Here is a 14022-nt window from a genome sequence, read left to right on the forward strand (position 1 = left end):
CCCACGACCGACCAAAAAAAAAAGATATTAACACCGAAAGGTGTATGAATTAGAGCTTGCCTTTCAATTGTGAGAATGTGTGTTCACCTGCAGGTTAAAAGTATCACCAAGGACTTTTTGAAGAACAATGAATCTATATTCTGTGTTGAAAATACTTGGTTCTGGCGCTGCGAGGACAGGCCCGGGCGAGCTCCGCAGCCAGGCCCGCGCGCGCACCTGCGGCCGCCTTCCCGTCCTCTCGGCCCGCCGCGTCCGAGGCCGCCGCCGGACGAGGCATGGCCACTCCGCCCAAGAGGCTCTGCCCGTCCCCCGCCGCCAGCTCGGAGGGCACCCGCATCAAGAAAGTCTCCATCGAAGGGAACATCGCTGCAGGGAAGTCAACATTTGTGAATATCCTTAAGCAAGTCTGCGAGGATTGGGAAGTGGTTCCTGAACCTGTGGCCAGGTGGTGCAATGTTCACAGTACCCAAGATGAGTTTGAGGAACTGACAACATCTCAGAAAAGTGGTGGGAATGTTCTTCAGATGATGTATGAGAAGCCTGAACGGTGGTCTTTTACCTTCCAATCATATGCCTGTCTCAGTCGGATACGAGCTCAGCTTGCCTCTCTACATGGCAAGCTTAAAAATGCAGAGAAACCTGTGTTATTTTTCGAACGATCTGTATATAGTGACAGGTATATTTTTGCATCTAATTTGTATGAATCTGACTGCATGAATGAAACAGAATGGACAATTTATCAAGACTGGCATGACTGGATGAATAATCAATTTGGCCAAAGCCTTGAATTGGATGGAATCATTTATCTTCGAGCTACTCCAGAGAAATGCTTGAATAGAATATATTTACGAGGAAGAAATGAAGAGCAAGGCATTCCTCTTGAATATTTGGAAAAACTTCACTATAAACATGAAAGCTGGCTCCTGCATAGAACATTGAAAACCAACTTTGATTATCTCCAAGAGGTGCCTATCTTAACATTGGATGTTAATGAAGATTTTAAAGACAAGCATGAAAGTCTGGTTGAAAAGGTCAAAGAATTTTTGAGTACTTTGTGAAGTTGTTGAAGACTACAGACAACCAAATGTTTCCATGTTTAAGCCTTGTGTATCTTCAAAGCTTACTATTCATACAAATATCTTTATATCTTTAAAAGACTTGGATTTTTAACTGTTTTTGTTCTGGGGTGGGGCTGTGGTTTTTTTGTTTTGTTAGGTTTCTTCATGAATCCTGTATAAAACTTTTTAACTAGTTTCCTTCCCTTCCTACTTAATTCATTCCCTCCCTTCTTTGGTTTAAAAAAACCAGAACTATCTAATTCTCTGGAGGTAAATGGATCCAGAATCAATATAGTGAGTGGCTAAACTACATCATAAAAGACACAGTCTTCTCTTGTCTTTCCTCCTCAGTAGGTAGACAATTTTCCCTGGTGCTCTCACCCCACTGGTGACCAGTTCTTAATTGGAAGCCTTATATAGTAAAATGGTGTGTATCCTGTGTAAATTATATGCCAGTTAAAAGTTGAAAGAATTTGAAAATTGAGTGTTGGTCATGGCTATAACCCTATGTACTAAGGAGATTTAGGTCTAAGGATTGAGGTTTGAAGCCACTCTGGCTGACAAATTCAAAAGACTTATCTCCAATTAACTGCCCAGCAGGCTGGAAGTGGAGATGTGGCTCAAGTGGTAGAGTACCAGCCTTAAGTGGAAAAAGTGAGAAGTAAGACCTTGAGTTCAAACCCTAGTTTTAGCATACAAAAAGCAAAAGTTGTTTGGTCGGTCATGGGGCTTGAACTCTGGGCTTGGGCACTGTCCCTGCACTCTTCAGCTCAAGGTGAGCGCTCTAGTGCTTGAGCCACAGCGCCACTTCCGGTTTTCTAGTGGTTTATTGGAGAAAAGACGGACTTTCCTGCCCGGGCTGGCTTTGAACCACAATCCTCAGATCTCAGCCTTCTGAGTAGCTAGGATTACAGGTGTGAGCCACTGGTGCCCAGCTGTAAAGTAGAATTTTAAAAAATCTTTAGAGTAAGAATTCTTACATATTTATCCTTTCTTAGTTGTTTTGGAGATTGAACGAAAGGCCTCTTGTGTATTAGACAATTTAAACCACAAACCTCTAAAGTTTTCAGTGCTTTTGACCATGTAATTTATTTTAACAAGACCAAATTTAATATTTAATTTCTTCACTGATATTTATTAATATCTGTAACACATTTATAGAGGAGCAAGTTAAACTTTGTTCCCAGTTTAGTAATGGAATAATCTATTTCATAAATATTTAATTTTTGCTTTTGCTTTTTTCTTCTGTGATACAGATGGATAATACTTTGTGCATCCCCCCCCCCCCTTTTTTTTTTTCCTCCTCTCTCTGTGCTAGTCCTGGGGTTTGAACTCAGGGCCTGGGTACTGTCCTTGAGATTTTTTGCTTAAGGCTAGTATTCTACCTCCTGAGCCAAAGCTCTAGTTCTGACTTTTTAGTGGTTAGCTGGAGATAAGAGTCTCATGGGCTTTCTTGCCCAGTCTGACTTTGACACGCTATCCTCAGATCTCAGCTTCCTGAATAGCCAGGATTTTAGAGAATAAGGTGGAAATCTGTATTTTCAAAATAGTTGAGAATTTACTGATAAGTAGAACAATTTAGTTGAAATGGAGCTTCAAATAAGTGACTTGGTTTCTTTTCTTCACTAGATTTAGAGGGAATATTCTTTTTTTTTTTTTTTTTTTTTGGGTCCGGTCGTGGGGCCTGAACTCTGGGCCTGGGCGCTGTCCCTCAGCTCTTCAGCTCAAGGCTAGCACTCTACCACTTGAGCCACAGCGCCACTTCCAGTTTTTTTCTTTTTGCTTACGTGGTGCTGAGGAATCGAACCCAGGGCCTCAGGCATGCAAGGCAAGCGCTCTACCACTAAGCCACCTTCCCAGCCCTAGAGGGAATATTCTTACTATAGTTAAAAGTCGTTTAAATTATAATTTTCCTTAAAGCATTTGTGGTGAAAATATAATTTTTTTGTTTCTTTGAAATTTTATAAAACGTTAGTTTTTATAGAACATGTTAGGGATCAGTTTTTCCATTTATTTTCAATTGCTACTGTGCTGGAAATAAACATTCTTTACCTTTGTACTTGGTGAGAAGTCAGAATAGAAACTACTTCTTAGCAGTATAGACTTTTTGTTATGTATACATTTTATACATTTGTGGTGCTGAACCCAAGGCTTGCTCTTGCTAGACAAACACTCTGCTTCTGAGCTACACTCCCAGCTCCAGGATAGTCTTTTTTTTTTTTTTTTTTTCTGTTTATATGGTGCTGAGGAATTGAACCCAGGACCTCATGCATGTGAGGCAAGCACTCTACCACTGAGTCACCTGTCCAGCCCCTAGTATAGTCTTCTTAATCCCATCTTTTATATTCTGCCTTGTTCTGCTTACCCTGCTACTGGCTAGAGCGATCAAGTAGCTTGCTATGTTTAAAATACACATTTCTACTCTGAGAATATTGTGATCATTCTGCTTCATACTTTGCTTTATAGAATCTTGCCTTAATTTTTTCATCTTAGGTCTGTAAAGTTAAAGAGGTTCTCCCTACTCCCTTAGCTTTTGAAGTTAAGATTGCAGTATTTTTTTCATGTAGTGATTAATCTTTCTATTTTGCATTTTAAAAAATTATGTAACCTTTGAAGTGAGAAAAGTATTTATTTTGAGGCTATAACTTTAAAATGTTAGCTTTTCTTTCTGGTTTCATATTTGGTGATACTAATGTAGTGGATTAACCAGTTCAGATATACTCAGCAATGAAAAGCGGGTTTAATTTTAAATCTGAAATGTTTAAATTGTTTTCTGATGTACATGGAACACTTTGGATTTTGTTTGATATAAATGAATTTGCCTGCTTAATTAAAAATATTTGTCAATAAAAAAAAAAAAAAAAAAAAAAAAGAAAATACTTGGTTCTCTCCAGTGCTGGTGTGTGTGTGTGTGTGAGTGTGTAAGCCCATACTGGAATTTGAACTCAAGGTCTCATGCTCTTGGCTTTTTTGCTCAAGATTAGCCTTTTGATTCACACCTCCCCTTCTATCTTTTTGCCAGTTAATTAGTGGTAAGAGTCTCACCAACTTTTCCACCCTCAGCTGAGATTTCAGGCTTGAGCTATCAGTGTTTAGCTGGTTTTCTTTTTAACAACCACTGGAAAAGTGAAAGGACTGCTCTAGCATGGTGGTACAACTATAATTCCAGGGCTGGGAATGTGGCTCAGTGGTAGAGTGCTTGCCTGGCATTCATGGGTTTGATTCCTCAGTGCCACATACACAGAAAAAGTCAGAAGTAGTGCTGTGGCTCAAGTAGCAGAGTGCTAGCCTTGAGCAAAAGAAGCACAGGGACAGTTCAAGCCCAGGACTGGCAAAAACAAAACAAAAACCCACAAATAATTCCAATACTGAAGAGACAGAGGCAGACAGATAAAGTTTGAGGACAGCTAGAACCACATTGTCACACCCTATTTCACAAAACAAACCAACTTGCCCTTTAAAAAAAAGTGGGTAAAGGAATTTCCTTGTTACTTTCAGTTTAAATAACAGTATCTGTGGTTAAAAACTGGTCTTTTATGGCACCACTCACTGGCTGTGTGACCACAATCAACTTGTGACCTTTTCAAGACTAGTACTGTATTTCCTAATATGTAGTGTGTGGTTTACTAGATGCTATCACCCATTCATTTGAATAAGCATTTGAAGGTGAAGGAATCTGATTGATTTTAATTCCCTAAGCTTGTGCAGGATTTCTCAATGCTCTTCTCCAAGCACTTTGATGATCAATATTTTATTTAATACAGCAACCTTTAGCTAGAAGTGGGAAAAGAATTTGTCATCAACAGATACTGTGAATGACCTCTATGAAGAAATACTATTACAGCCGGTGCTGGTGGCTCATGCCTGTAATCCTAGCTACTCAGGAGGGTGAGATCTGAGGATCACAGTTAGAAGTTAACCCAGGCAGGAAAGTCCCTGAGACTATTATTTCTAATAAACCACTCAGAAAACCTGAAATGGCGCTGTGCCCAGGCCCAGAGTTCAAGCCCCACTACCAACAACAACAACAAAAAAGGAAATGCTATTACAGATGTGTCTTGTTTGTGGTCCCATAAACCATAATGGTGGTGTTTAGTAAGACTAAATGCTGAAATAACTCAAAATCAACTTATCATTGATGACAGGACATGACCTCACATCAGTGGCACTTTTTTATTCTTACAAGATTTAGAAATAGGACTGGAGAGATGGCTTAGTGGTAGAGTGCTTCCCTAGTATGCATGAAGCCCTGGGTTTGATTCTCCAGTACCACATAAACAGAAAAAGCTGGAAGTGGCCCAATGGCTTAAGTGGTAGGGTGTTAGCCTTGAGCAAAAGAAAGCTCAGGGACAATGCCCAAGCCCTGAATTCATGCCCCAGGAGTGGCCAAAAAAAATAGAAATAGTGTATTTCTTAGTAATGTCTTGCTTTTTAAGTAAACACACAGTATGCCTGCAGATTTACTACACAAGTAAAAATGGGGAAAGTTTCAAGTTCACTTTTTCTCAGAATTATATAAGGAAAAACCTAAACTGCAGTGTCTTCCACAAACTGTCTGTTGTATATTAATGACCGATAGGACTAAAATCCATACTAACTTAGCTTTTTTTTTTTTTTTTTAATTTTTTTGGGTCCGGTCGTGGGTCCTGAACTCTGGGCCTGGGTGCTCTCCCTCAGCTCTTCAGCTCAAGGCTAGCGCTCTACCACTTGAGCCACAGCGCCACTTCCGGCTTTTTTTCTTTTTGCTTATGTGGTGCTGAGGAATCGAACCCAGGGCCTCATGCATGCAAGGCATGCACTAAGCCACCTTCCCAGTCCCAGCTTTTTATTATTTTGTATGCATTGCACGCCTTGTTTTTGAAGGATCTGAGGATCCTTTGTCACATTCTCACATTCAATATCTGGAATTGTGACTTTTGTACACATTGGACCTAAGCAATCTATCCAAAAAATGTACAGCTACTCTTTTATCCTTCATTCAAATTAATTTTTATTTGTTCTACCTTAGGTGATTTTTTTTTTTTTTTCCGGTCAGTTACAGGGCTTGAACTCTGGGCCTCAGCTCTTCAGCTCAAGGCTAGCGCTCTACCACTTGAGCCACAGCACCACTTCCAATTTTCTGAGTGTTTCATTGCAGATAAGAGTCTTATGGAGGGCTGGAAAGTTGGCTCAGTGGTAGAGCGCTTGCCTTGCATGCTTGAGGCCCTGGGTTCGATTCCTCAGCACCACATAAACAAGAAGAAAAAAACCGGAAGTGGCGCTGTGGCTCAAGTGGTAGGGCACTAGCCTTGAGCTGAAGAGCTGAGAAACGGTGCTCAGGCCCAGAGTTCAGGCCCCACAACTGGACCAAAAAAAAAAAAAAAAAGAGTCTCATGGACTTTCCTGCCCTGGCTGGCTTTGAACCATGATCCTCAGATCTCAGCTTCCTGAGTAGCTAGGATTACAGGCATGAGCCACCAGTACCCGGCTACCTTAGATGAATTTAAGGAAGCATCAGACATTTTATGAAATGCTAAGTTCAAAACTTACGTTGGTAACTGAGAAATGAAGTATTTAGTCATATTAAACTTAAGACTTTCTGAAAGTAGAATCATGGTGAGTTGCTTTGAAAGGTATGAAATCTCAGCCTTCTTAGGTAAAAAGGCTTTTTATTAAAGTAATACAAAGAAAAAGGAGGCAAATAGAATAAAATCAGCCTATTTGCAACACAATTTCAAATTTGGAATGGTACAGTTTGTCAGTGTGTTTATATTGTCTGTTCTTTATCTGGATTATGAAAGCAAGCACTTTTTTAGTTGAAGTAATTCTATACTGGTTTAAAAAAAAAAACATAATGGCGTTATTGTGGGAAATCTTGTTTTTTTTTCCCTGTGCCAGTGCTAGGGCTTGATCTCAGGACCTGGACACTGTCCCTTCACTTTTTCTACTCAAAGCTGGTGCTGTACCACACAAGACACACCTTCACTTCTGGCTTGTTGCTAGTTAATTGGGCAGGAAAGTCTGTGAGAACTCTTTATCTCCAATTAATCACTAAAAAGCCAGATTGTAGAGTTGTGTCTTGCACAGTGGAACTCTAGCCTTGAGCAAAAAAAGTTTGACTTCAAACCACAGGACCTGCACACGCACTCAGCCTCCTGAGTAGTTAGGATTACAGGCATGAGCCACCCCTGCCCAGCAATCCTGTGAAATTCTTATCTCCAATAAACTACTCAGAAAAAGCCTGAAGTGGCTCTGTGGCTCAAGTGGTAGAGTGCCAGCCTTGAGCACAAAGAAGCTAAGGGACTGTGCCCAGGCCCTGAGATCAAGCCCTAGGACTGGCAAAAAAAAAGGTGGGGGTGGGGAGAAGAGCTGTGCTTGTGGAACCAGGCATATTCAAACTCATGGAGACTCCCAGAGAGCAAAATTTCAACTCAGGGTACTGAGATGGTGGCACAGGGGCCATGTCAGCCCCTTCTTGACACCATCCCAGAAAAGGATTTGTGTACTAGTCAGGTAAAAAGTCTAAAGGGAGGGGTAGTGCACACACACATGTGCTGGGGTCTTGCACTCTTTGCCTGGCTTTTTCTGCCCAAGGCTAGCACTCTACTACTTGAGCCATACTTCTGCTTTAGCTTTTTCGTGCTTCACTGAAGATAAGTTTTTCAGTGATTTTCCCTGTCTGGGCTCACTTTGAATAGGAATCCTCAGATGTCAGTCTCCTGAATAGCTAAGGATTACAGTGTAAGCCATCAGCACCTGGCAGAAGTGGACTTTTTCATTGTCAAAGTAGGCTAGAGATAAGACATATTAGCAAAAACATAAAGACGACTTTGTCATGAGCAAAAGCACAATTTACCAGAATAACATTGTTAGGTTTATGAAAAGAGGTAGCTGAGTAAGAACAGCACCACGCCCGTGGTATTCAGGTAAGGGGTAGGTTTATTCATCGTTCTGGCTGGCACCAGGCTATGGTGGCCCTCCACGTGGATGGGAAAGGCCTGGGAAAGAGAGAGCTGGGAAAGAGAGAGAGAGAGAGAGTGAGAGAGAGAACGGTAAAAGAGCTGAGAAGGAAAGAGTTGAGAGATAACATCTGGGCCAGGGCTAGGCCTTATCTAGGGTATGGGTGGAGAAAGGCGTGGCCACAACAAATCAGACATGACCTCAACCGTTGCAGATGTGACCTCTTCCAGTTGTGCCAGTTGCCTAGGTAATGCAAGTACTGGGTGGAGACTTCTCGCCATCCAGGAGCCGACCTTACACCCAGCAACTAGGTAAAGATAATAATAAAGATGCACTGCACACATAAATTGTCATGTGAACTAAAGAAAAAGCAACAACTAAAGCAAAAGCATTTCAACAACGTCTTCCCCTCCCTTTCCCCACCTCGGTTGGTCATAGGACCTGGGTGCTGTCCCTGAGCTTTTTTGTTCAAGGTTATCCCTCTACCACTTTGAGCCAAGGCAACACTTCTGGTTTTCAGGTGGTTAATTGGAGCTAAGAGTCTCCTGCAGTTTCCTGCCTAAGCTGGCTTTGAACTGTGATCCTCAGATCTCAGCCTTCTGAGTAGCTAGGATTACAGGTGTGAGCCAGCACCCTGGCAAGTTTCAATAATTTTGAGGACCAATGAATAGAACAACTAGCCAAAAAGATTTAGAAAATAACCAGTGAAATAGTAGATTATGAGTAAAAACCCTTCACTTAGTATACGTTTATGTAAAGGATGTTCTCTTTTTTGTGCCTGCACTGTCCCTTAACTGGACACTAGAGCACTCCTATTTGAGCCACACAGCCACCTCCATCCTTTCCACCTCCCTGGAGATAGTTTCAGGGACTGTGTGGCTTTGAATCACAATCCTCAAATCTCAGTCTCTTGAGAACCAAGATTACGGTTATGAGTCACTGGCACCCAACCACGACATCTATTTAAAGACCAAAAACCTTCATAGAGACATATATACCCCAAATAAAAATATCACCTCTAAGTCTAGGTGGTGATATTGGTAAATTCTATAAAACATGTATGAAACACGTATTACTGATTTTATACAACTCTCCAGAAAAGTTTAATAGAAACCAGTGTAGTCATTAATATATGAGCTGTACAGAGACATTACAGAAGAAAGTCATAGGCAATGTCTGGTGAATATAGATATGAAATAGAAAGTAATACCAGCTGGGTGGTGGTGGCTGATGCCTGTAATCCTAGCTACTCAGGAGACTGAGATCTGAGAATTGTGGTTTGAAGGTCCCTGGGGCAGGAAAGCCCATGAGACTCTTATCTCCAACTAACCACCAAAAAATGTAAGTGGAGCTGTGGCCCAAGTGATAGAGCACTGTCTTTCAGCAAAAAAGCTCAGGGACAACATCCAGTCCCTGAGTTCAAGCCCCAAGATCACAGAAGTAAAAAGAGAGTGGGAGGAACCAAGGAAGACAGGCAGGCAGGCCAGCCAAATCACATCCAGAAATACGTGAGAAAGTAATCATCGCGACAAGTGAAATATAGCCTAAGAATTCAGTTAACATTTGAAAGTCAAATTTATTTTATTAGCACAGAAAAGGAAAGCCCATACACTATTTTGACAAATTTCAGCCAGCTTTCCTGGTCAGAATTCTTAGTAAACTAGAAATGAAACTAGAAATTTAATCTGATAATGCTTTCTTGAAAAAAAGTACATGAACATTGTATCCAACTATCATAGGATATTTTCCTTCTAAGGTCAGGAGTCAGATAAGCATTTAACCATCTTAATTTATTAACGTGCTCAGAGAAAACAAACTTGTTACTTAAGAAATCATAGTACATACAAAATCTTAATATACAAACAATATACAAAATAACTAGAAATAATATAAACAAGATAAAAAAAGTGTACTAAACTCTGTATTTCTGTAAAGCAGTGACACTTTGAAAATAAATCTGTCAATTCTACTAACCAAAAATATTTAGGAATGCTTTTACAAGACCTGCAAGATGCAAACATCTGCAAAAACATCCTGAAGATTAAGTAAAGAGAATCTACATAAATCCATTTGATGATCTGGAAGACTCAAGATGGTGAAGATGTTAATTCCTCCCAATGATTTCTACATTGCACACAAGCCCTATTAAAAATCTCAGCAGGACCAGGTGCTGGTAATTCGCACCTATAATCCCAACCACTCAGAAGGCTGAGATCTGAGGATTGCAGTTAGATAACCAGTCCAGCAGGGAAGCCTAGGAGACTGCCAAAAATTAGAAGAGAACCAGTTTTGAGGGGAAAAACTAAAATTGACACCCCTGAGTTCCAGCCCCGGTACTGGCACTGTATAAAAGATCCAGGAGGCTTTTACAAGGTGAACATTTTATTACAAATAAAATGTGTATGGAAATACAAACCACAGGAAAGGAAGCCCCTAACTGTCTATGCTTCAGTAAGGTGGGGGGTGGGGTGGAGGAGAAAGTTTTGGTTTTTTTCAATAGTGTTAGAAGACCGGGGTAATAATGAAGAAAAATGTGCACCATAACCCGGCCCACTCTGGACATGTGGACCCGAGGACCTGCGGCCGGTGCCGGGCATCCCTTCCTGGACCTGCCTCCCCACCGCTGAGGCTTTCCCCGCAGCCGCCTTGCCCAAGTCCACCAGCGATCTCACCGTGGGGGGACGCAAGGTCCAGTGGTAGGGCGCCTGCAAACCCCGGTACCGTCGAAAAAATAATAAAATAGGGAGAGAGAAATCCATCCAAAAGGCAAGGTCCCTGGGGCTTGCCTGAAACCCAGGAGCCGAAACCCAACGACAGGACGGGAGCCATGGGGCACGGGTGGGCAAGGGCTGCAGGGAGACCCTCACTTCAGCCTCGCCCCTCCTGGCCTCTGGCTCGTCTGCCTGTCCTTCCACTCCCTGTGGTAGCTGAAAGCAGAAGTTGAGATGAGGCAGAAAGGAGTGGGTGTGTAGAAGAGGAAGCCAGGGGGTTCGGAGAGTTTTTGTTTGGGGTGTGTGTGTGTGTGTGTGCGCGTGCGTGCATAAGTGGGCATGCACCTGCCAGTAAGTGTTCTTAATTGCCTTTTATTTTTTCTGCTCAAAATCTGGTGCCCTACCACTTGAGCCACAGATCCATGTTAGGGCCAGGTTAAATTAAGCAGGTAGACCAAGGCAGAATAGAATTTGACTGGGATAATGAAGTCCCAGGACCTAAGTGCAAACTTGAGAAAGAGGAACAAAATTGCGGCTTGCCCTTTGCCGAGAATTGCAAAGTGAGTAAAAACAGGACCGACAGTCTGCAAGGCTGACCACCAACGTCCCAACGTTTTTCTGTGTGATTATGCTTGCTCAGGAAATATACCAAAACATGGAACTTGACCCTTAGCACTCAGCTTTGATTGATAAGAATAAGGCCAAACTTGAAAGGTAGGATCTCCCTTTGGAAGAAAACCTCCTGGTTAGTCAAAAACCCGGAGATAAAGGCTTTTTTGTATAGTCCAGGAATCAATAGACAGTAGGACCCCAAAACCACTGATGAGTTATAGCTTAAAATTTTATTTGAGCCAAAGAATAAAGCACTGACGCGTCAGGACCATGCCCAAGGATCTTAGGGCAAGGCCTTGGGTGCCAGCCTGCACCAGCAGCTAAGCATTTTTGGCTGGAAGGGGAAAGGACTTAAATCTGCACAGTTGGGGTCTTTGTCCATTTTGGCCAATGGTCACTCCGGATGTTTTCACAATTTCTGCCAGGGCCTTCTGCCTAGGGACTCTTGACAGGAAGCTTGGGGAACAGAACAAAAGATGGGAATGACGCATTTAGTTAGTAACGGAAGCAGAGTTACAGTTCCATTTACAACCACAAAAAGTTACAAAAGCATTCATTATTGATAAGCAGAGGCTTCTAATTGTTACATGGCCTAAGTACCTAAATCAAATATTATATCTTCAATTTTCATACAACAATAGCTTGAGTAAATCAGGGGGTTAAACACCAGGTTCCTGAGATTCTATAACAGAAAAAACTAGGGAGGATTTAGGAGTATGTTCTGGTCAATGTCAGCTAAACCCAAAACTGGGAACAAAGGGAAGATCTAGGATGAGAACTATGCATTAATTGATTATTAAAATTGTAATCACCATTATAAAATCGTTCTGCTTTGTAACTTGCTTTCTTGCTTATTTTGAAATTACCACTGACCCCTCTGTGATTTTTGCCTTTATATTCCCTGAGCTATTTGAGTTTGGGGCTGCTCTTTGTCCCCCGAAATGACAGAGTGGTCCCTGTGCATGAGAAATAAGATATCCTAGCTTCATTGTGTCTGGATCTCATTCTGGTATTCAGGAAATGTTCTGGATAAAACAATCCACTTCTGGGATTTTGCTGGTTGATCAGAGATAAGTCTTCTAGACTTAACTGGCCAGGCTGACATCAAATCACGAGGCTCAGATTCAGTTTCCTGAGTAGCTGTGATTACAAGTGTAATTATTTTAAGGACCTGGCTTAAAAATGACTTTTTAATATTGTCACTATGAAGGTGCTGTACAGAAAGGGGTTACAATTACATACGCAGTTCATCTAACCCTAAAGAGTCGGACTGGATGCGTGCCCATTCCATAGGAGGGACCGAGTGGCCCATCTTTGTGTTGTCCCTTTTCCCTGATGATAGACACTGGAAACATGATGGTAAAAATTACTGATGTGGTGATCTGATTAGTATTGCTAAAACTGCCCCTTGGATGTGTTAAAATTAAGACCTTAAAAAGAGGGTTAAAGAGTTTATTTGTATAATGTGACTTGCTTTTAATGATGTTTTACAATTCGGATGTTTTTAAAAGTTATAAAGGTGTTAAGTCTAGCTTCTTGGTACAGTTATGATGATTGTAATTTTTGCATTAAGGAAAAATTATTTGAGTTTAAAATTTTTAATGTGTATCTGTTTTAAAACAAGCAGCCAAGAGACAATGAGTACACTTAGGCTCAAGATTTTAAGGGATTTTTTCAAAACGCAAATGAAACTAAAGTATAAAGTATTAAAAGAGATTAATAAAAGGCTTTAAGAAGCCGGGTGCTGGTGGCTCATGCCTGTAATCCTAGCTACTCAGGAGGCTGAGATCTGAGGATCGAGGTTCAAAGCCAGCCCGGGCAGGAGAGACCGTGAGACTCTTCTCTCCAATAAACCACCAGAAAACCAGAAGTGGCGCTGTAGCTCAAGTGGTAGAGCGCTCGCCTTGAGCTGAAGAGCTGAGGGACAGCGCCCAGGCCCAGAGTTCAAGCCCCACGACCGACAAAAAAAAAAAAAAAGGCTTTAAGAAATTAGGAATGTATTTTTGGATATAAAATTTAAAAGAAAAATTGTTTTTAATACTTGCCTCAAAGTGCACAAATTAAAAATTAGGATTACCAAAAGAATTGCTATTCCAGTTTGCTCTTATAGGTTTTTTTTTTTTTTTTTTTTGGGTCCGGTCGTGGGGCCTGAACTCTGGGCCTGGGCGCTGTCCCTCAGCTCTTCAGCTCAAGGCTAGCGCTCTACCACTTGAGCCACAGCGCCACTTCTGGCTTTTTTTCTTTTTGCTTATGTGGTGCTGAGGAATCGAACCCAGGGCCTCAGGCATGCAAGGCAAGCGCTCTACCACTGAGCCACCTTCCCAGCCCCCCCCTTTTTTTTTTAACAGTTTCCAGCAAGCCCAGAGCAAAGCCCAGAGGATTCTTACAAGTTTGTCAGATGTAACTTTGGCTCTTAATAAGCTTCAAGTAAGAGCATGCTTAAAAGCTACTTCTATGTTGACCAGCTTGTTGCTTTTAATTGGAGTAAAGTGGCCTTTTTATAAGACTCATTGATCTGCAAACTGGTTTGAAGCCAGCCTGGGCAGAAAAAGGTCCCTGTGAGACTGTCACCTCTACTCAGCCAGCAGAGTGCTGAAAGAGCAAGCAGAGTTGCTTTGGGACTCAAAGTGGCAGAGTGCTAGCCTTGAGCTGTAGAGCTGGGGGACAGTGCTCAGGCCCCGAGTTCAAGTCCAGCGACCAGC

General features: G+C 41.7%; 1 protein-coding gene across 1 annotated transcript; it reads left to right on the forward strand.

The window, feature by feature from the left end:
* The first annotated feature begins 172 nt into the window (after positions 1-172).
* LOC122123501 (deoxycytidine kinase) lies at positions 173-1652 on the forward strand. Its single transcript, XM_042697818.1, has one exon. The coding sequence runs from the start codon at positions 276-278 to the stop codon at positions 1056-1058; it is 783 nt and encodes a 260-aa protein (XP_042553752.1). The 5' UTR covers positions 173-275; the 3' UTR covers positions 1059-1652.
* The last annotated feature ends 12370 nt before the right edge of the window (positions 1653-14022 follow it).

Source organism: Dipodomys spectabilis, unplaced genomic scaffold, assembly GCF_019054845.1.
Source record: "Dipodomys spectabilis isolate Male_0828 unplaced genomic scaffold, ASM1905484v1 ptg000229l, whole genome shotgun sequence".
In the NCBI taxonomy this organism is placed as follows: Eukaryota; Metazoa; Chordata; class Mammalia; order Rodentia; family Heteromyidae; genus Dipodomys; species Dipodomys spectabilis.